General features: G+C 49.9%; 9 protein-coding genes across 9 annotated transcripts; 4 read left to right on the forward strand and 5 right to left on the reverse strand.

The window, feature by feature from the left end:
• Nucleotides 1-139: 139 nt before the first annotated feature.
• On the reverse strand, nucleotides 140-718 carry EPUS_03752 (uncharacterized protein; the record flags this gene model as incomplete). Its single annotated transcript, XM_007807735.1, has 1 exon — nucleotides 140-718. The coding sequence occupies one exon, from the start codon at nucleotides 716-718 to the stop codon at nucleotides 140-142; it is 579 nt and encodes a 192-aa protein (XP_007805926.1).
• A 515-nt stretch (nucleotides 719-1233) lies between these two features.
• On the forward strand, nucleotides 1234-3986 carry EPUS_03753 (V-type proton ATPase subunit A; the record flags this gene model as incomplete). The annotated part of the gene is made up of 4 exons (XM_007807736.1): nucleotides 1234-1677; nucleotides 1725-2951; nucleotides 2997-3779; nucleotides 3843-3986. 4 exons carry the CDS (start codon nucleotides 1234-1236, stop codon nucleotides 3984-3986), a joined length of 2598 nt encoding a protein of 865 aa, XP_007805927.1.
• Nucleotides 3987-4457: 471 nt separating this feature from the next.
• Nucleotides 4458-5483, reverse strand: EPUS_03754 (uncharacterized protein; the record flags this gene model as incomplete). The annotated part of the gene is made up of 2 exons (XM_007807737.1): nucleotides 4458-5300; nucleotides 5445-5483. 2 exons carry the CDS (start codon nucleotides 5481-5483, stop codon nucleotides 4458-4460), a joined length of 882 nt encoding a protein of 293 aa, XP_007805928.1.
• Nucleotides 5484-6059: 576 nt separating this feature from the next.
• On the forward strand, nucleotides 6060-10338 carry EPUS_03755 (uncharacterized protein; the record flags this gene model as incomplete). The annotated part of the gene is made up of 6 exons (XM_007807738.1): nucleotides 6060-6108; nucleotides 6160-6538; nucleotides 6600-7038; nucleotides 7091-7353; nucleotides 7405-8240; nucleotides 10154-10338. The coding sequence occupies 6 exons, from the start codon at nucleotides 6060-6062 to the stop codon at nucleotides 10336-10338; spliced, it is 2151 nt and encodes a 716-aa protein (XP_007805929.1).
• Nucleotides 10339-11382: 1044 nt separating this feature from the next.
• EPUS_03756 (uncharacterized protein) lies at nucleotides 11383-12024 on the reverse strand (the record flags this gene model as incomplete). Its single annotated transcript, XM_007807739.1, has 1 exon — nucleotides 11383-12024. One exon carries the CDS (start codon nucleotides 12022-12024, stop codon nucleotides 11383-11385), a length of 642 nt encoding a protein of 213 aa, XP_007805930.1.
• A 2083-nt stretch (nucleotides 12025-14107) lies between these two features.
• EPUS_03757 (uncharacterized protein) lies at nucleotides 14108-16699 on the forward strand (the record flags this gene model as incomplete). The annotated part of the gene is made up of 6 exons (XM_007807740.1): nucleotides 14108-14146; nucleotides 14205-14405; nucleotides 14464-14643; nucleotides 15028-15086; nucleotides 15139-15617; nucleotides 15666-16699. 6 exons carry the CDS (start codon nucleotides 14108-14110, stop codon nucleotides 16697-16699), a joined length of 1992 nt encoding a protein of 663 aa, XP_007805931.1.
• Nucleotides 16700-17920: 1221 nt separating this feature from the next.
• On the reverse strand, nucleotides 17921-18205 carry EPUS_03758 (uncharacterized protein; the record flags this gene model as incomplete). The annotated part of the gene is made up of 1 exon (XM_007807741.1): nucleotides 17921-18205. One exon carries the CDS (start codon nucleotides 18203-18205, stop codon nucleotides 17921-17923), a length of 285 nt encoding a protein of 94 aa, XP_007805932.1.
• A 384-nt stretch (nucleotides 18206-18589) lies between these two features.
• EPUS_03759 (argininosuccinate lyase) lies at nucleotides 18590-20211 on the reverse strand (the record flags this gene model as incomplete). Its single annotated transcript, XM_007807742.1, has 3 exons — nucleotides 18590-18834; nucleotides 18892-19746; nucleotides 19938-20211. 3 exons carry the CDS (start codon nucleotides 20209-20211, stop codon nucleotides 18590-18592), a joined length of 1374 nt encoding a protein of 457 aa, XP_007805933.1.
• Nucleotides 20212-21443: 1232 nt separating this feature from the next.
• Nucleotides 21444-21749, forward strand: EPUS_03760 (uncharacterized protein; the record flags this gene model as incomplete). Its single annotated transcript, XM_007807743.1, has 1 exon — nucleotides 21444-21749. The coding sequence occupies one exon, from the start codon at nucleotides 21444-21446 to the stop codon at nucleotides 21747-21749; it is 306 nt and encodes a 101-aa protein (XP_007805934.1).
• Between the last annotated feature and the right edge of the window lie 454 nt (nucleotides 21750-22203).

The raw sequence follows: 22203 nt of genomic DNA on the forward strand, positions 1-22203 counted from the left end.
ACTGTAATCTTGTCGCTAAAGTGTCTTTCCGTATCAAAGTTCTTATACCTTTCCTAGTAGTGTTCCAGAGCTCTCTTAGACAGCTTCTTGTCAGATTCCTCCTTCTCGACAAATCTATCCCTCAATAAGTTGAGATCTTCTAGACACATGCAAGAGGTTCGAATTCTGATGGCTTTTCCATCTTCAACCGCATACCTGGTTCAACAGTACCGCCCACTTCAACGACGCCCATAACACCCGCCTTACGCTCCACAATCTTCCTCTCCTGGTCCCTGACGATGAACTTTTCTTGCAAACCACCCCTGAATTTCTCAATCATTGGACAAGGATGTCGCAGCCCCGTAATACGTATGATCGCATGCGGCTGAGGTCCGCCAGCACCATCTGTATATCCGTCGCCTCCTGTCACAACCGAGGCCGGAAGGAAATGAATACGGGTGCCCCTCCCTAGCGCCAGTAAATCAATACCTGTCGTGGTGATGTTCTCACCTATATCAGCCGGCTTGACGCCAAAGTCCTCGAGGATCTCATTCTGCATGAGATGGACCTGTCGAAGATTCACCGGGGCTGGCTTGATGTGGAGGCGGGGTCGGTGTTGGTCGGTGAGGCCGTTGTGAACATCTCCTTCAACACCCAGGTCTTTGACCAAGGTAATGGAACGGACAGGAGTTTTGCTGAAGGTGTGCTCTTTGGACAGAGCGACGCTTAGGACAGACATGATGGTGAGATGGAGAAGAAAATTGATGCTGGAGAGATGATATTTTAGCTAGTTATGATGCGCAGTGATGTGAGGTAATGCGAGCGGTTCAAAAGGTTTCTGCCAAATATCGTCTTCCAAATACACTGATGCCATTGATATTCTTCATCTAGTCTAAAGCAGGGAGTGCCCCCAGAGATATCCTGAGTTCTGCCATGAAGAAGGATCCTTCGGACTCCGGACCATGCACTGCAGTACTACGTTACGTACGATGTAGTATAGTAGTAGTACTGTACTACGTAGCACCCAGAATCGAAGGCCATGGCGCCATCCCAATAAGGACTAGTTGGGTTTCGAGCTTAGTTGCTTCCAAACTCCAAACTCATGGTCATCACTCGCAGGCAAACAAGTCTGAACTCTAGACTCACTTCCATCATTACTTGCTTGTCTCTCTGCTATGCGAAGCATCTGCTATCGGTGAGAGAGACACTCAGTCGGCTATCCTGCTGGGCCACTGTGCCCGTTTCTCTCCCTTCATGGCTCAGCATGACTCCCTCTTTCGTTCATCTCCCATGTCCTTGGCACAACTGTACATCTCCAACGAAATTGGCCGTGAAGTAGTCTCTGCCCTGGGTGAACTCGGTTGTGTCCAGTTCCGAGATCTCAACCACGAGACCACCGCATTCCAGCGAACCTTCACAAAGGAGATCCGCCGCCTGGACAATGTCGAGCGTCAACTCAACTACTTCAAGGCCCAGATGGAGAAGAGCAGCATTCCTATGAGAAGCAGCTACGAGTTTGAGGAGAGCATGCTGGCGGCTCCAAACGCTGGAGAGATTGATGAGCTGGCTGAGAGAAGCGAAGGGTTGGAGCAGAGGATTTCAGGACTGAACGAAAGCTACGAGACGTTGAAGAAGAGAGAGGTGGAATTGACGGAGTGGAGATGGGTCCTGAAAGAAGCAGGAGGTTTCTTCGACAGAGTATGGCAAGTCAATTCAGGTTCTTGACCCCCACTAATATTGCTCAGGCACACGGCCATACAGAAGACATTCGACAATCGATTGACGATGATGATGCCCCATTGCTACGAGACGTCGAACAAGAGAGCGCCCGCACCAACGGAGATGCTCAGGGTCAGCAATCTTTTGCAGTTATGAACATCGGCTTCGTTGCTGGCGTGATCCCCCGGGAACGATTAGCCGCCTTCGAAAGGATTCTCTGGCGAACATTGCGAGGCAATCTATACATGAATCAATCAGAGATCCCAGATCCAATCATCGACCCAACAAACAATGAGGAAATCCACAAAAATGTGTTTGTCATCTTTGCGCATGGAAAAGAGATCATTGCGAAGATCAGGAAGATTTCGGAGTCTTTGGGAGCCGACCTTTACAGTGTGGACGAAAACAGTGATTTGAGGCGCGATCAGATCCATGAAGTGAACACTCGCCTGAGCGACCTTGCCAGCGTCCTTCGAAACACCAAGAACACACTTGATGCAGAATTGACTCAAATAGCAAGATCACTGGCCGCGTGGATGATTATTATCAGGAAGGAAAAGGCTGTCTACTCTGCGCTCAACAAATGTTCCTACGATCAAGCCAGGAAGACACTCATTGCAGAAACTTGGTGTCCTACCCAGTCTATACCTCTAATCAGGTCAACCCTGCAGGATGTCAACGACCGCGCCGGCCTCTCCGTTCCAACCATTGTCAACCAGATCAAGACCAACAAGACCCCCCCCACCTATAACAAGACAAACAAGTTCACGGAAGGGTTCCAAACTATCATCAATGCATATGGTACAGCTAAGTATCAAGAGGTCAATCCAGGTCTCTATACCATCGTCACCTTTCCCTTCCTGTTTGCGGTTATGTTTGGAGACTTTGGACATGGCTTCCTCATAACGCTTGCTGCATGTGCAATGATATATTGGGAAAAACCATTGCAAAGATCGAAGCAAGATGAGTTGTTCGCCATGGCATTCTATGGTCGCTATATCATGCTCATGATGGGCATCTATTCCATGTTCACGGGGTTGATATACAATGACGTATTCTCGCAGTCGCTCTCTCTCTTCGAATCTCAATGGGAATGGGAGAAGGTTGAGCAACCTGGTCAGATGGTGACCGCTCATCTCAAAAAGGATCATCGATATCCGTTTGGTCTGGACTGGGCATGGCATGGCACAGGTAACGAGCTTCTCTTTACAAACAGCTTCAAGATGAAACTGGCAATTCTGCTGGGTTGGGCGGTAAGTTGGAATGCCCCATCAAGGAGCACAGGCTAACTTTTGTAGCACATGACATACAGTTTGATGTTGTCGTTGGTCAATGCGAGATTTTTCAAGTCCAAGATTGATATCTGGGGTAATTTCGTCCCTGGGATGATCTTCTTCCAGTCCATCTTCGGCTATTTAATCTTCTGCATCATCTACAAGTGGTCCGTGGATTGGTATGCTATCGGACGAAACCCACCGGGGTTGTTGAATATGCTCATCAATATGTTTTTGAAACCCGGACAAGTCGAACCTGAGGAACAACTCTTTCGAGGGCAAGCTGGCATCCAAGTCACACTGCTTTTGCTGGCGGTGATCCAAGTTCCGATACTTCTGCTCCTCAAACCATTGTACCTTCGCTACGAGCACAACAAGACCGTCGCTCAAGGATATCGCGGTATAGGGGACACGAGCAGGGTCACCCATGCCCTCGACGACGACGAAGACGAAGAGAATCCAGACCGTCGAACCAACGGTCGTGACAGCTTCGGAGATGACGAGGGAGGAGCCATGATCACCCAGAACATTGGGGGGTCAGCTGACGACGAAGAGCACGAAGAGTTCGAATACTCCGAAGTCCAGATCCATCAGACCATCCACACCATTGAGTTTTGTCTCAATTGTGTTTCTCACACTGCGTCGTACCTGCGTTTATGGGCTCTGTCGCTAGCTCATCAACAGCTCTCCATCGTACTGTGGAACATGACGATTGGTGGTGCATTTGGTATGGAGTCATTTGCATTGAGGGTCATCATGATCATCGTCACCTTCTTTATGTGGTTTTTCTTGAGTATCGCCATCTTGGTGAGTCTTTGCTTTCTCCCTCCAAACTTGATAGCGTACACAGCTTACTGATCTATGTTCTAGTGTGTCATGGAAGGCACTTCGGCTATGCTGCACAGTCTGCGTCTACATTGGGTCGAGGCGATGAGTAAGCATTTCGTTGGTGATGGTCTTCCTTTTGAGCCGTTCTCGTTCAATTTGCTGCTCGAGGAGGATCCTGTCGACTAAGTTCTAGTTAGGTTCTTAGCGAAAGAGGGTAGTAGGCTTAGATCCTGATAGTCGTGTATTATGTATAGATTCTTGCCTTTCCTCCGGCTCCCTTGAAGGAAACAAGCTTGCATCTTTTGGAAAGTAAGCAGTCGTGGTAGTAGTCCGTACGGGAAATGTGCCTCTCTCAGAAGTTGTGGTACGTCGCTATATCATCGCTCGACCTGATCTGTTCGGTTTGTGAATAATATCACAAGGTTGTAGGTGGTTCTAAAATATTGTCGGCCACAAACCAATTACAGCAGAATTCTCTATCCGCTTGTGTTGCTGTGAGTAGTATACATTTTCGGAGGTGTGCAGCTCTTTTTCTTGTATATAGACACAAATCGCTCATCTGTCCTCCTCCTCCTCCTCCGTGCCGTTGAACAGCAGCTCCCCCCCGAGTACCATTCCACAAACCCGCCAAACCTCACACCGTCCATCTCTTTTTATCTACGTGTCAGCCCTCATCCGCTCCACCTCGCCCCTAGCCATCTTGAGCATCAACTCCTGCCGCTTCATCGCATCGATGCCCTTCTTGACTCTCTTCCGGTCCTCCTCCGCCTTCACCGCGTGCTTGGCCAATTCCCGCGCGAGCCGCTTGTCGGCGTCTGATTCGGGGACGTCGACGCATTTGGTGCGTTGTTGGAACCAGAACCAGAGCGCTCCGGCCGGGCGGTTGAGGGTTGGCAGGGAGATGGTGCGGGTGGATATTAGAGGAGGGGCATTTTCTGATGTGGATACGGAGGGGAGGGGTGATGGAGGAGGGGGTTGGTCTGGGGATGATGATGGCGGCGGCGGGGGTGGTGATGGTGTGGTGACACTGGTCTTCGGTTGGGATTTTGGGCGTGGTTTTGGCTTGGACTGCGTTGTGTTATCCTCCACCACCTCCTCTTCCTGTTCTAGCGTACTCCTCGGTCGTGGTATCAGCTCCTCCTCCATCACCTCCTTGAAATGCTCATTCTTCGGTTCTGTCGCCAGCTCCCTCAGTGCCTTCTCCTCGCCCTCAAAGTCCAAGAACAGCCTCCACGCCGGCCCGGGATTGCCTTCCGTTCCTTTCTCGGCATTTTGGTTCACGGTGATGGGGAGGGCTGGGTTGTAGTATTTCAGGCGGCGGAGGTGGTTGCGCCAGAAAGCACGCGCACCCTTGCTGGCGGGGCCGTTGCCGGGTGGGTAGTCGAGGCGGATGCGGAGGAGAGTGGGTTGGGAGGGTCGCGAGGACGGAGTACTGCTGTCGGATTGGGTTTGATATTGGGGGAGGATTGCTGCGCCGGGGCCGTTGCGGACGGAGAGAAGCTATGAGGAGAGGCAGGTGAGTTACTGGACCAGTAAATTGCTGCTTAGATACGGAATGTTCCGCGATGGGAGTTTCTTACTTTCTGTGAGGGTCATGTTAGCATGGTTGAGGGCCAATGCGGGAACAGGTTGTTAGCAACTCACAGGTTTCAAGATGTGCATGCGCTTTGTTATGTTGACCATAGTAAGCGGCAGGGATTTTCCTTCTATGCCAGTCTCTGAGTAGTATAGGTGCTAGCAGGGCAGCAAATGAGTCGGAGACTTTCGCGGAATACTACTACTAAGTTAGTAGTCGTATGGGAGAATTGGGAGCTGGCTCGAATAGGCTAGGAGGGTCTGGCTTGCTTATGCAATCTGCCTCGCCGCACTGGTGGCACTTTGCATACTGTACCGGGGTGTACTGCATACTGTACGACAGACTTTTGCTTCCTATCTAGGTGGTTTTGTCTGAGCGTCTACCATGCACGTTGACGGTGGCAGCAGTGGCTGCTACCACTGGCTGCGTGCACTGGCTGCTTGCCATTCCACTACAAATGGAGCCAGGGCTTTCCTCACAAGATATGGGAGCTGCAGCCATTCAGATCCCGGCCGCGAAGGCAGCACGGAAGACCAAGCCTCAATGCTACGCAGCCTTGGAGTATGCCTGCGCAGCCTGGCCTGCGTCTTAAAGCCATCATGCCATTGCCAGCCTTCGCCAGTCCTCGAGGGCAATGATTTGGACTTAGTTTGGCTTTAGCAGCTCTTCGATTGTCATTCAAGATGACGCCTGCATTTGGCTTCTCTGTTGGGGATTTTATCCAAGCAATTAGTGAGTAACTGTGCTTGGGTCTACCAGACCTTGCTGATCTGTAACTCCCAGCCTTAATAAAGAAGGTCTGCGTATCCCTACGGCAGGTGGGAGGTGCATCCACGGAGTACCAACATGTCATCATTGAGCTCCAAGGACTTGGGAATGCACTTCAGCAGCTGCAGGCTTTAGAGCCAACTGACGACAATTTCGCACATGTGAACGCAATACGGGCCATGGCACTTGCTTGTCAATTGCCGTTACGAGAATTCATGACGAAGCTCGAAAAGTACGAGTCTGCGCTGGGCCCTTTTGCCGAACGAAGCTCCTTGAGCGGCGGCGCTCGTAAAGCCAAGTGGGCTGTCTCGTTCGCAAAAGAGGTGGAGCGGCTGCGGGTTCTTGTTGCAGCCAAATGTATCAGCATCAACATGTTGCTTGCTTCACACACCTCGTATGGTGTCACCCATATCTATCTCACAGCATTGACGGAGCGCTTACTGAGTCATTCGCAGGCAAACAATTTCACAATTGAGTTCAAGATCCAAGAAAGAGCATGAAGACCTCATGACTGATGTCACTGATACCCGGGCTGGAGTCAACCGACTTTCCGAGGAACTGGGGCACCTTAGCAACGATCTGCTAAAAGCAGACACAGCTGGGCGCGAGAAATTGGAAGCTGTTTTTGCCAAGGCTGATGCCACACAAGCCTCAATCGCAAGACTGCGAAGTCTCGGAGAACAAGTGATGGGCTATGTAGGGCAGTTTCCCAAGGAAATACGAGAATTCTTGCGAACAATCTTACAGTCAAATTGGCAAATATATAGAGTTCTTCTTCAAGTCCAACAAAACATATCACATAGCCCAACAGGCCTGCTCGACTCTAATATCAAGTTTGAAGATGCCCTGGGGGAATACAAGGAATTGCCATATGAATATTTTCGTCATTGGGAGGTATAATCTCTAGTTGTATATTCTCCTGTCTGAAACTGATCGATTCGTCTAGCCTTTCGAAGGGTTTCTTCGTGCTCAATTCAAAAGCAAGCCTGGAGAAGAAAAGATCTTGAATGGCTTTTTCCACATCATAGATCCTGAAAAGCATGGCGCCATTGTGAAGAAAGAGCATTGGAGTCGCACTGTCAAGCGGGGAGCAAGTTTCGGCATGTCCATTATCATTTCTCACCTTCAGAGACAAGCTGGCTGCTGTCCTCGACCCGGCTGTTTGGGTCTCGGATCGGTCGAAGAACCTCCGTTGAGCTTCCAGACCTGGTATTGTACCTGCTATATATCCTACTTCTGATGGGAGCTAAAACTTAACAGCGATACTTGCCACCTTACTTTCTACCCGGTCTCATCGCACCTGACAGACAACTTCAACCGCGTGACAGTTCTTGACGACGATGAAAATGTCCAGGCGAAGCAAACGGAGGAAGATCTGCGGCTTTACGGTAGCAGAATCGAGCCCCCAGAGGTTCGTATTGTTGATAAAGGCACGAAGCGAAGTGCTTCGGAGTTCGAAACCCTAACTGGTCGATCAGCCAAGGCAAGTAGGACTGAGGGAAGCAACGACATTAGTCATCAAGTCATCACCGCGATGGACTGGAACAGCGGTGCGTCTCCACTTGATGCATGGCTCAATCAAAGTGCAGTACCTTCAGCCGACTCTCAGCAGCTTCAACAACAGCAGCTATGTAAGGCAAGCTCTACTGCTAGAGAACTTGATGAAATCAAAGCCTTCCGCAACGTACATATAACGGATGTTCCACAGCCGGTCAAACGTAGAACATTTTTAAACCTTCCTGATGAGGTCCTACGGCTTGGACTTCAGGCTCAGATCTACTATCGGAACATTTTGGATAGATATCCTCAACTGCCTACTTATTTGGTCTGCCGTCTGGCTGTTGCCAACCATTGTCGCGCCGAACGGCTGAGGCATCCAAAGATTCACACAGACGAATCTGCTGATCACAATCAAAATTTGAATTTAATCTCAGATGGCAGAGAACAAGAGGCCACCAGCAACTCCAAGAACAGTCACAAGCACAGAAAAGAAAGCCCGGCAGGTCGTGCTACTGCATTCCGACAGATACCACAACGTTCAACGAAAGCTCAACACAGTTCATATATCGCGTTCGGTGAAGGGGGAAAATACCAATGTAAGCCCCGCGGCGAAAAGCTTCAGTTCAACGATATTTCTTCCCATATGTCCAGTCACAAAAGTGCCATCTGTGAGGTCTTGAACCCTATTTGTAGGGCGATCGCCTTATACCCGAGCAGTCAGAAAGATTGTCGCGAGGAAGCAGGAACAAGGGTTTCAGGGTTGGTAGGAAAGCCTCTAGGGTCCATCCGGAGTAAGTTTTTCACTTACTGCTGTGACTCAAGCGCATATTGAAGCATCCACAGCAGAAAAAGGGGACCCCCAATTTGTAACTTGGGATGATGAGATCGGCGCTGATTCTCCTGAGCTCGGTTTTGGGAAGATAAACCAACAATGCCCATTTTGCAGTTTTGCCATAGTGAGACACGTTTCTAGCACCCACTTGGTCCGCCCTTGACATGTTTTCAGATACGCTGCTTTTATTCGGGGGAGCCTGGTGATCCTCGTTGCTTCGACTGCCAAAGGCTCGATCGATCAGATTGCGAATTGATCCCTGCCACGTCAAGAAATGATACTCCTTGTTGGTTTTGTAGCGTCTCCAGAGTAAGAAGTGCCTCTTTTGGTCATTCTACCCAATATTGACGTGATTATAGACATGTTGTTTCACGAGCATCGATCCATTTGACCGGCGTTGTCGCAACTGCCAACGGCTTGATCTACCAGAGTGTAAATTGCCATCTATTTCCTCAAACACTAAGTCTCATTCGCTTCGAGGAACATATTCACTGCCAGACAGAGAGGGAATGAATGCCTTGCATCTAGGAACACAGCAAGACACAAGTTCCTTGCCAAGTTTCTGGACTGGTGATAGTCCACGACGGCGTTCAGGCTCGGTATATTCACTTTCTTCGAGCCGGAATAGCTCTCTGCACGGATACCCGACCTTCGACCCAGAAGAACAGGATCCGGTCTTCATGAATGGCAGTCAGAGGTCCGCCTCCACCGATTTTGGGGCCACGTCTCCTGGTCTACCGCCGCCTCCAATTGAGCTTGATCAGACACAGTCATTTAATTGTGACATCTGTGGTTTAACCATCAGGGTTAAAAGACGCTTGGAGTGGCAGTACGTATCACCGGAATTGCTTGTATTTGCTGACGTTGTCTTAAGGAAGCATGTTCTCAGCGACCTGCGTCCCTATGTATGCACGGTCAAAGATTGTAAAATTCCGGATCAGTGTTTTGCATCTCGATTAGGGTACATCAATCATGAAATAAGTTGTAATGGCCATTCACAACGCGACCGCAGCACCTTTGGAGGAACGGTCACAAGCAACGTTCAGGGAAGCAATATTTGCCTCTTCTGCGGAGAAGAAATAGCCGCAACGAAAGAGGATCGCGGCAGACATATTGGGCGCCATATGGAAGAAATAGCTTTTACGGTCGTCAGCAAGCCGTACGAAGAATGGGATTTCTATTCGGAGTCCTCTGAAAGCTGGTCAGATCCATGGTACAGATTCCGATTGTACCAACCATTCGCTTAGAAGATTCTAGATCCGTGACCAGCTTCACAACATCCTCCGTCCCTAAAATATTGTCTGGTGCGAAAAATTGAAAGCCCTTGCAGAAAATGAGATACGGGCGATATGAAATTATCTTGAGGCATGCTTGACAAAGGAATTTGGAACCCATTCGTCGAAGGATTAGTAAATGGTATATGTCGAGCATAAAACTTAACCGTGTCTCTGAGCAAGCTGGGAGGAGGGAGCCAGGAAGAGTCACATGCCATGAGGCAAGAGAGATGAAATTGTCACCTGTGGCAGCCTTAAGCAGTGGGCAGGTTACAAGAGAATATCGAGCAAGGCGTTACTGTGAATTTGCTGCAGCGATGTTATCATTTTTGTGATCCTAACAGAGAAGAAAATTCCCTGCGGATCCACCACGCCACTCCTAGGATCAGCACTCATCCTCCAGGTGCCCATCTGGCGCGCGGATCCAAGTCAGCAGGGATCTGGAGCGCTGATACCGGTTCGATGGATGAGGAGGAGGAGGAGGAGGAACGTATTGCACCAAAGGGCAAGTCTTCCGGCAGAACCGCTCAATTGATCAGAAATGTAAAGATCGCGCATCTACGAGTTGGCTTTCTGTGCGAAAGATAGGCCAGGGTGATATGTGCAGCAGTTACTACCGTTCTACTTCGCATTGACCGAGGCCTTCGCTAAACAAAGTCGTAGATCCTGGCCTCCATGTAGCTCGTCGATTCATGTCAAGCGCCCCTTTCTCTATTCTCATATTATAAGTCTGCTCTCGTACACTCTCGTTTTTCAACCAAACCTTGATGTACGTTATGCTAGATACTAGACCATACACCCCATAACACGTATAGTTTAGTACGCAAAGGCCCTTGGCCCGATATCATCGAACCCAAAGACCATTAGCATGATTTCCTCTGCCACATTCTGTTGACAGAGAAGCGGTATCTGTCTCACCAAGCATTCTCCAGCAGTCAGTACGCCGCTGGTACGCCAGACATGAGACCTGGAAGAGGTAATGCCGTATCCCACTTCTCACACCGCAGCATCCCTTCCGTACCCTTGTACCCCGGTGACAGCCCTTGGAGCGAAAATAAGTAACGTACAATGACGTCTTGAGAGGTTGATGGGGTACCTCAGCTGGGGTTGATGCTAGGCATTTCTCCGGACATATGTCAGCTCAGCAGCAACCAAAAGGATCAAGTGCTACGGGCGCAAGGTGGGTCTGTAAAGGAGAATTTTCTCAGGGAAGCGCAGCGGGTTAGGTGTAGGGTCGGGCATCGTAGTCGCTCGTCAAATTCCCGGTAACTTCAAGAGGCGGTCGAAGAAGACAGGGAGGGAGGGATGTGAATTGCTTAGGCAGCATTTGCTGCTGGGTGATATGGTGGCTGTCTGTGAAGTTAGTCGTGACGATAATGGTGGCACCATGTTGCCTCAAGAAAGAATCTCTACACTGAGAAGCAATACCTTTATCTCGAAGTGTCATGAGTAGACAGATACGGAATAGAAGATGTCTTCGGAAGGGCTTTTTCAGATGCGTTGGAGCAGAGGCTTTCGTATTCGAGGATCGAAGGAGAGCTGGTATCTGGATTTGGGGGTAATGTGCCAGCGTAACAGTTGTCAGGGAAAAGAAAACCGATTCGGGTACATTTGAGCGGACCACAGAATACCTCAACGTTCTTTTATAGCCATAATGCTATCATAACAATCCTGCAACGCGCTATGACATTGCTGGAGGTTCTTGTCCTCCTTGAACGCCTTCATCAGCCCCCTTGTTGAAGGATACCTCAGCACGATTTCTAGCAAGCGTTGAAACTGACTCTGAAAGGAAGGTGTCAGTTTGTCCTCACTCTGCAGGGAGGCTCGAAATCCGACAACCTCGACCACTTCTGGCACGTCCATCATTTCCTTCATAACACGCGGCGTGATTCCGTAGAGATCCATGTAGACCTCATCATAGTGCACGGAATCTGTCAAGCACAGCAACGCGTCCACCACCGGACGCCCTCGGTGCGCCGCGCGATTGCCACACTTGATGCGGTCATAGTCCACCCTTTGTTGTGGCCGTCCCATGTGCTGCCGATGTTGCTCCAGATATCGTAGTCGGACCTGTTTTCCGACATCCGTAACCGGTGCGTCTTGTCGAGCTTGCGCCTCCATCTCCTGGACTTTACGGCTTAACAGGCTGATCTCGCTTTGGTAAGCTCGCTCTTGAGCTTTGAGCGAGCGGATCTCGTCTCGCTGTAAGAGTTTGTCCATCTCCAGCTGTTCTACCGCTTTAGTGATTCGAGCCAACCTGTCGTGTAGATCCATGGTGATGGGAGAACTTGCGGACTGAAGTGAGTTGTCTGCCTGCGTGGAGTCCACGATCTTGATTCGGGAGAGACCCAGATGGAAGGCGGGCATCCACCCAGTGATGCATTACGACGTTCCTAACGCTGATAATGGTGTTCTACATGGCACCGTAAGGCAGGGTCTTGGCATGCATAGCACAACTCTTGACTTGAATGTCGAGGATGTGTGGGGGCCGAGAGAAGCCATTCCTCTGCCAATGATAGCAGAAAGAAGCGTGCTTACATATGGCGAGATGTCGTCTCAGCCTTGTGATCAAATCTCAATCGACAGCAGCTGACCCAGATGAGTCTGACCTACTACTGCATCGGGTAGCAGCTCACTGCATGAAGGGCTTTAGTAGAGCAATGAGATCGGTCTTCCTGGTGACTCTGGGGTGCTTGTTGATGCGGTTAGTAAAGAGGGCTAATAGCTATAGTAGGAAGGTTACGTCCCAACAGCCGTGCCCCCGGTGCCGCACTAAGCACCGCCTAGCAAAGTTCCCCAATCCCTCGTGGCTGCAAATTCATAGGTAATTCCGTTGCACATTGAGCTCTCCTCTTCCCTGGGATTGGCTACGTAGTCGGTTAAACACTCTCGGTAACTTACGTAGTAGGGGCCACTATTCGGTGTGTCAAACCTTGTCTTCAGAGCCACCCACAAGTACTCCATGTGTTGGGTACTGATTTGGGGATCTTCAGTCACGAGCATTCAATCTCAAGCATGTCGGTGACTGAGTTTGTTCAGCAAATGGTATAACTAATCAGTTGGATGTTCTTTTCGCGCCAGATTGAGAGCTGGGGCCAACGACCTGGCTCATCATTGTCTCTCCATTTACAGAGTGTGTAATATTCTAAGCATACGCTGGGCTTATTCGTCAGAACTACGCAATGACCTCCTTGTGGTTCCTTCCACTCGTATCGTTTTGAGGACAAAAACAAGGTCGATGTCATGGTTGTCCGCAGCACGCAGCACGGTGGTGGATACGTAGCGGGCCGGAGGAGGCGTTCCGGTAAATAGTTCACTGTTTCATCACTCTCTTCGCGGCGAGACAGGCAGCGGAAGTGATCCTAGCTTCTGCACTTGTGATCAAACCTTCACTAGTCTCTTCTAGAAGCTCTGCAGGCAGTTGCCCTGATGCGCCAGGTTTTAAGGTATCGTCACGATACCCTCACCGAGGCAATTTTAAGGTTCGTGATCTTGTCCAATTGTGCTGTCAACCGAGGACAGTCTGAAGTCGTACTGTCGTGTCTTGGACAAGGTTGTTGATGGCGAATTGAGTGAAGAAGTCTGGCGTAACTATGTTGTGGGCATTCCTACCTGGTTGCTGTGAATCAATAATTCGTAACCTGTGTGACCTCGCCCTGTTTCACTTATGGCCTGACTCTGGTTGCTTGCCAGGAGACAGGCACCGCCAGAAAGGATAGATTGGAGCAGATGGCCGACACTTATAAAGTTTGTTCTGAGTGGCCTACCCATCCAGAGGAAACAAAACCGCTGTGATAAGCAGACTGGACGAAGAGTCTGACCCAGTACTGCCCAACTCTACTTTGAAGCCAACAGATCGCACCTATGGTCTTGCAAAGCCTGTTTTTCCTGTATGACGATCTCGTAGGCCCTTAGCGACTCTCACATCGTAGATTCCAGTAGGTTATGGTGCTCATGGGCAGAGTCTCGGGAATGCTCCGTAGGCTGCGGCTGGGTTGGATGAAGCCATGCGAGATTTCAAGCCGCTAAGGTTGGCAGATCTCTAACATCGCTCTGTCCCCGAAAGCGCATCCATGGACTTCAGACTCACTTATCCCTCTTCGCGTGTCTCCTCTTTTGCGCTCGACTATTCCTCTGCTGCGTCCTAAGAGCTGCATATTGGCGTGGTTTCTCGCTGCAGTTAGAACGATACCTTCAGACCCCTGGCTAAGGTTGACCGCTTTGCCGCGGCGTCATCATGCTTTGAGGTCTGTGCTCTGCTTGATCTGCAGCATTTCGAGCTGAGGCCCCGTCACCGCCAAAGCTGGGGAACTTTGTAAGTGATTGTCATCAACAATGGTGCTTTTTCGTTGCTGCAATGCGACAGTCCAAAGTCCTCACCACTGTCCTCACCACTGTGGCCCTGCCGGAGGACGACAATGCTCAGGGACTGCAAAAACTAACTCCGCGATCAGGTCGAGCCGTCTTCCGAAACCGATATCAACAAATCCTTCCAGATCCCGGAGCAGTATATGGGCTGGAGGGACGCTAAATACCACATCCTGTCTTGTGCCACTTGCTACAAAACTACCCTGCAACATAACCTCTACCTCAACCGTACCGACTACCGTCCAGGTCGGAGATTTCCCCAGAAGAACCTTGTGTTGACGTCGAAGGTACAGCATCATATCTGTTCGTATCACAACCCATAGACTCCGAGATAAACATCGCCAGAATCTTATGGTTCGCGCTTCAGCTGCACCTCGCCGTCAATCCGAGACATCGGCTGCTCCGCGATATTCCTACACGGCCTTCTGTGAGGTCCCTAAATCAGCCTTTACACCCATCGCAAGCGGTCTACCTGTTGAGGAATTGCACGGAACGACGACAACTGAATCAATATTGGAGACTGCTGTGAGTGGTAAAGGACGAGTGAGAATCGCCAAATCAGCATATCAACCTCCCAAGACAGGGCAGGATTGGCAAGCTCAGCGATCTAAATAGGCTGTGCACTATCGGGAAAGCAAAGTGTTTCCGTGGGCGACATTCTTTGTCAGAAAATTGAAACATCATCACCCTTGCCTCCACCGCACATTCCCAAATCTTATACTCGTAAACTAGCGCCACTTTGGATCCTACTTTCGATATCATAATAATCAAAGGTATGTACTACTTTTCCGTGGCGAGCTCAATCAGTAGGATCAACATGTCGCATCTCCTTTCAGCCTGAGGACCTTGTCTTGAAGTGAACAACGATCGAGGTGGGGGACTTGTTTCTTGCCTGCACTGACCTTCAAGAGGCCCGAGTTCGTTTTTACAGCACAGGCTCTGGAGCATCAGATCATCCTTTGGACAAAGTTCTCATCTCGGGTGCTGCTGATGCTAAGATCTTGCTAACGTGCATTGCAGCTGGAAAGTCACTGTGGCGACTCCCTCGAAGCAAGAACCTTTCATCGTCGACAAGCGCCTCAATTCTACCTCAGTGGAAGAAGAGAGCCTTGCCATGGATATTGGCAACATTCTTAACGCAAAAGGGAATGCGGCAGCTGCAGCAGAGGCGCGCAGGCAACAACAACTCGCACAAGCTACCCCCATGAGCAATCGATCTAATTCTGACATGGGCTCCGAGCAAGGGTCAATTTCGAGCCAAACTCAACCACTTCATCCTTCTTCCAACCCATCCAACAAATACCCATCTCCAATCCCGACAGCTCCAATCATGCAGATGATGCCATCCGTGTTTCAAACAGACGGTCTGCCAGAAAATGGCTACCCACCGAACGATGATTTAAATGCCCCGAGACCGACCAGCGATCAGACCAAAAAGGCATTTGCATGCAGTCACTGCAATAAGCTCTTCGCTCGTCGCAGTGATTTGGCCCGTCATGGTATGTCCAAGGTCTCCCTTATATGGTGTTGGAGTTGACATGTTTTAGAACGCATTCATAGTGGTGTGCGGCCGCACGTCTGCGACTGGCCTGGGTGTGGCAAGCAGTTCATTCAACGATCTGCTTTGACTGTACATGCGCGGGTACATACTGGTGAGAAACCTCATATGTGTGAGAGATGTGGCAAAGTACGTATTCTCCGACCGGCTTATCATTGTGCCTTGTCTAATATCAATCCCCAGCCGTTCAGTGATTCCAGCTCTCTGGCTCGACATCGACGAATTCATTCCGGGAAGCGACCTTACAAATGTCCCTATGCCAACTGTCAGAAAACCTTTACCCGACGCACTACTCTGACTCGACATCAAAATCACCACACCGGGACGATCGAAGAAGCTGCTGCAGAGACCACTGCAAAGCTATCCACGACCAAGCCAACCACAAACCAACCTACAGCTGGAGCATTTTCTGATACGGTCTCGGCACATTCGACACCTTCGCCATCCCAAAGACCAGTCTCAATGTCGCCAAGCAACGAGCTACCGCCACTACCCAATCTACATCAACGGCCATCTGAGCTGGGCTACCTGCAGCCAAATGGTTCCTTTCCTCCACACCTTCGTCATGACTTTCAGCAACAGTCGCCGCGATCGTCTCCGAGCATGGCTTCGGTGGCACTAGCAGGGAGCTTTAATAATATACCTCAGCATCGTCCGTCTTTGACATCTCACCCACCCGGCTATGGCCCTCCGCAACCACTTGAGCCACCGGCCAACACTGATCACCGAAGCACTGGCAGCGCAGTAGGCTCCCCGCATCTAAGTGGTATCGGTTGGGCATCACCTTCACATGCCAATTTACCCAGCCCGAGCCCAATTGATGCATACTCGTACCCTGACCCGACTTATGGCGGAGCTCCTCTATACTACCCAGGCAGCAATATCCGACGTCCACAGAGCACCGAACCCGATCAGTACGAAACGAAGTCTCGCCACCACCACAACAGTTTGAACAACTTGCCAGTGGGTGCTGAATGGAGCAGCATGCCCATGAGTATGCAGCAGATGCACCCGATGAACTAGTCACACTTTTCTCATCGTCGTCGTCATCATCACAATACCATTCACACATTCTGCATTGCAAGCGTTGGACCGGGGCGGCCAAACCTGTACAACTTACATCCAACTATGTCATCAGCTAGTTCTTTTAATCCCTTTGGCGTACAGTCAAGATACCCTCTCTAGCATTCTTCCATGGCGCGATACGGGATGGTCGGAGAAACTTCTTTCGGCCTCAGTGTATGATATGTCATGATGGTGTGGATCGAGGCCTTTTTCTTCTCTCTCTCGTTCTCTCCAAGAAGAATTTTCGTTTGCAGGGAGCTGGACTCGAAGGGTCAAGTTCACAAACGGCAGGGCCAGGGATGTGAATCCTTTGATGCTCCATCTCCACAAGTCATGTACGTGTATTCATAGCTTACCCCTAGAAACCTTCGACGGCCTTTAGAGAAAAGCATCTCGCTTTGGCGCCTCGATCTCGTGTTGTTATCATAATCAAAGAACAACATGTGTTTAAATAGAAAGGTTTATCCGTGCGCGCACTTCAGTGAAAATATCTGCCATCCCTTGCCTGGTCATATCATACAAAATCCTAGAGAGGAAATGAGTAACGTGGTAAGAAGGTCGCTCGATCAGCTGTGGATTTTTCGTTGCACTAGTCATTACGCTTCACTCACTCTCACTCTCTCTCTCTCTCTCTCTCAATCTCTATCATATGACTCTTCCCCCTGTATTACTCAGACAGCCGACGCGATGGCTAGCACTCGAAAGGGGTCGTAAAGCCTCGCTGAAAGGTCGGAGCTACCAGATCAGCCATTCATTGCCCAGGGGCATTCGCGATGCTAGAGTCGAAAGCTCGAAAAAAGGAAATCCAACCAGTACCGTAAGATACTAGGATCAGAGACAGAGACAGATGAGATTCGGAAGGCACGGTGCCAAGAAAGAGCATTTCAACAACTTGAACTGGAGCTACTGTACAAAGGAGCATGGGCTTGGGAATTTCTGCGGAAGCAAGAAGCTTTACTGGTAGGATAGGGGCCAGTGCGCTAGTGGTCTAAGATAGGATACTTGACAGTGAGGCTTGCGAGGCCTATGCTCAAGAAGCTATCCCAGGAATTAGAGACAGACAGGCATCTCGAAAAATTCAGAGCTAGAGAAGCGACGGCGATGGCAAGTACGAGAGCGACAGCATCACACACGACGAAAGCTATAGTGACGGCGCTGGTAGTACCTACCTTGGATCTATCACGCGATGCCACAGATGAGGACGGATTCCGCGCTTTCAATGACCTTCGCCTTGAGGATGATCTCATTGAGAACGAGCTTGACCTTACGGAGACCCTCCTCTCGGCCGTCCCATCGATCCTTGCCTCCTGACTCTGCCGTCGGCGCCTTCAAACGACTCTTCGAACGATACTCCAACCGATACGCCTGCTTCACCGAGGAAGCGTGGCCGTGGGCCTGATAAGAAACCTCGGATGACCGCTGAGTGCAAGCGCGAGGCCGCAGAGGCAGCAGCGGGGGCTCCATAGCGTAGAGAGGACGCCGCGGATATAGTGACGGCAGACAGTGAGACAGTGAGGCCTGCGGAGGCTCCTAAGCCAAAGCGCGCTCGCAAATGGGCATTGAAGCGATAGAAACCGGGGGGAGGGGTCTGATAGGCGCAGGAACGCGTGGTCCGAGCACTTAGAGTGCGAGTTTGGGCATTGGAATCAGCCGCCAGATTGCATTTGCAGGCGTGCAGGGTAGATGCAAGCGTTTGGCCTGGTTGTGTAACGCCACGGCGCCGGGGCAGCTTCAAACATCGAGGTCTTGTGACGTATCGTGACATGCAGCTCGCGAAGTTTGGAGCAAAAATATGATGATTAGGTGGCGTTATGAACGCTTCGAGTCAACCCCGGCAATTGAAAATTATCAAACCCCCAGTGTCTTCTTTAGTGCTTCCAGCTGCTCCAAGACCGCACGGCGACTGGTCCCGCCGATGGCGTCCTTCAGCTCCACAGAGCGCTCATAGTCGAATACGCTTAGCACGTCGTTGCCAAACCTCTTGTCAATACCTTGAAACTGCTCGATGCTGAGTTCATTCATCCCTTTATTCTCATCTTCAGCAAGTGCGACCATCTTGCCCGCCAAGTGGTGCGTCTCACGGAATGGTACACCTACGCTAGGATTAGTAAAAGAGTTTATAAAAGATCTGATGTAATGAATCAGCTCACCTTTCCTGACCAAATACTCAGCAAGATCCGTTGCCAGCATGTCTGGGCTCAGTGCAGCACGCATCTTGTCTGGATAAACCGTCGCCGTGGCCAGCGACCTCGCCGCAATCTGGAGACCGTCCTTCAAGGTCTTGACAGTATCCAACATCGGCTGTAAGCTCTCCTGCAGGTCCTTGTTATACGTAGATGGAATACCCTTGATGCTCATCATCAGGCCAGCCATTGCCCCAAATATTCTCCCAGACTTGCCACGTAGGAGTTCAAGGGAGTCACTGTTCTTCTTCTGTGGCATCAAGGAGCTACCAGTCGTATATGCGTCTGCTAGCTTAATGTAACCGAATTCCGAGGAGCTGTAGATGATAAGGTCCTCCGACCAGCGCGATAGGTGACTGCCGATAGTGGAGGCACATTGTAGCACCTCGACGACGAAGTCTCGGTCTCCGACTGCGGACATGCTATTCATAATGAGACCCTCGAAGCCTAGTTCTTTCGCCATCTGCATCCTATCAATGCCAAAGGCATTGCCAGCAACGGCACCGCTGCCAAGAGGGAGTTTGTTGATGTTCCTCTTCGTGAACCGCAGGCGCTCGAGGTCGGATTGGAATGCTGTGGCATAGCTGAGAAGCCAGTGGCTCCATCGGATAGGTTGTGCCCTTTGGAGATGCGTGTAGCTCGGCATGATGTAGTCGATATCCTGCTTGGCACGTTGGGCAACGACCTTGAGAAGGTCGATGAGAAGCTCCTCAATCAGATTCAGCTCATCACGTAGCCACATGCGCATGTCAGTCGCTATTTGGTCGTTGCGGCTGCGGCCTGTATGTAGCTTTCCCGCTACCTTTGTTCCAATAACTTCGCCTAGGCGGCGCTCGTTCGCAGTATGAATGTATAAGGATACAGTCAGCAGTTGATCGCCGGAAAGAGATATTTGGTAACATCAGGGCCCACTTGGTACCCCGCCTACTGGTTTAATATATCCAGACGTCATGCTCTGGATAAGGACCATCAAGGCGGAAGAACAACAGGCATGTGTACCGGAGCTTGCTCACCTTCATCTCCTGGTGCTGGCTGGAATTTACCCTCGTCCCACTCCCTGAGAACTTTCTTGAGTCCCTCCTCAAGCATCTCAAACTCCTCCTGGGTGAGGATACCGGCCTTGAGGTTCGCCCTGGCGTAGGCTATTGAGCCTTTGATGTCCTGGGCATAGAAGACGCGATCGAATGACAAGCTCTCGTTGTATTGGTCCATCAGGGGATCCATTTCTCCCGTGAACCTGCCACCCCACAGCCGAACCGAATTCTCATTCTTGGCCGGTGGAGTCATTTGAAGGGTTTGAGGAGTTGATATATGGGGGGAGAAGTTGTTTGGAATCCAGTAGGACTTTTGAGATGTGTGAAATCCAACGAGCAGTCGGTATTTTATTACTACATATCCCCTGTGTCACTGAATGGTGGTGCTTCCTTATCAGGAATGGTATTCCCGCGATTTAGTGTCGTAATTCTTGGCAGAAGGAACATCAAAATCTCAACTTCAATATTGTCACCTAACATCATGAGCTATACTCCGTACGGAGTATATTATCGTAACTACTTATAACTGGAAAATGTTGATAGTAGAAATAGCTATATAATGAACGCGAATAGCACGTGAAAACTACACTCGACAAGCCAATAGGATATACGAAGTAGTAACACAATTTTATCCATGACCAGCCAATTCAGAGCGCTCAGCACTTGACACTTAAAGATACGAGCATGGAAGAATGTGTGGCGGAGAGCCGGTCAGGGCCTCGTCTTAGATCCATTAGTCCTAACTTAGCTTAGTTATGCGCTTTAGCCGCGATCCATTTCCTACCCATTAACCAAATATTTTCTTCAAACATTCTCTTTGGCCACTGCGGTCACCGCTCCGCTTTCCAGCTTCAAGTACAACTCAGCCAGCCACAGACCTAAAATGGTCATTTGGGGCTGAGGCTGTGGATCGCCTTGTGAAAAAGTCCCACCGGTTCGCTGAAATGGTGACCAGTTATGTATACTCTGTGTGGCTACGCAAAAGTGCCTCACCCAAGCAATGACTTGTACCAGAAAACGGGACAGTCACATGTTACATGTTACATATCAGCCGCGTCTGTATTCTGTAACATGCTCAATATCACGCAAGCCATGCATAATCTAGACCTTTATATCTCTTCTAGGCTTGCCTGCAAGCGACGCCGATTTCCACTCTTCAAGCAAGCTCTTGTTTCTCAATGCAAGCCACACTGATGACAAAGCTTTCATTCGTGGACCCCTCGAGGAAAGGTGGGTGTCACAATGTCGGGCCACCTCTGCGTTATTAGTACATACTGCGCCATGGCTGTAGCTGAAAAGATTTGTAGCTGAATAATACGAGTTACGAGTTCTATCGTCAGGAGAAAAAGTATATGAAGGCCCTAGGAGGTCTCGTTCATAACAGAAATACACAAGCAACCCCAAAAAAACAAATCCTCTATCAAATACTCCAAAAGCACTTACACAAGCTTGATTGACCTTTTGAGTCACAAATCAAACATCAACATGTCCTCGAGCGTCTCAGTCAAAGTTACCAACAACCAAACAGGCAAATCTGCCACCAACGGCATTCCAGTCAACGGCCGACAGCAGACGATCGCTGCTGTCTTCGGCAGCTCTTTCCCGGACAACAAAGTCGTCGCGAGCGTGATCGAAGTCCAGAAACCAGCTGAAGCGGTCGGCGTTACCATTATTACCGGACCAGCAAATGGCCCATATCAGACAGTGAGAGGAGACGGCACTCCTCTGAAAGTCAACAACGGAGCCGAGCTTGATATTTCCAGCTGGGTTATTGCTGCAATCAGGCAGTAAGATTAAAAATCGAAGCGGGGTATTAGGCGATAGAATCGGTATAAGAGTGAGGATGCTTTCTGGTTTATGAAGGAGGGCTTGGGAAGCAACATCCAGAATTAGTCATTCATTAGATTCAACCAATAACATACAAACAACCAAGGATCATTGAGAGTTTTTCTGTCATCATTGCGTGTAACGTCCCAAAACAGTCTGCGAACCACCCTGCTAGTATGTATTATACACTCGTTCCGCAAGCCCCACTATCAACTCACCTGCTACCTTCAATGTCGTCGCTCTCCAATGCTCTGTACCCCTTGGCTGACGCACTTTCCTGTTCCTGTATCATTTCATTTTCAAGGTCCCTAATTCTGGTTTCGAGCTGTTCCTATTTGTGATATCCCTCTCCACTTGTCCCCGTATGACTGACCCATGTCATTGCCATTTCTACTGCTTTGGCATTGCTCATACTCCG

Source organism: Endocarpon pusillum (genome assembly GCF_000464535.1).
Source record: "Endocarpon pusillum Z07020 unplaced genomic scaffold scaffold7240, whole genome shotgun sequence".
NCBI classification, from domain to species: Eukaryota; Fungi; Ascomycota; class Eurotiomycetes; order Verrucariales; family Verrucariaceae; genus Endocarpon; species Endocarpon pusillum.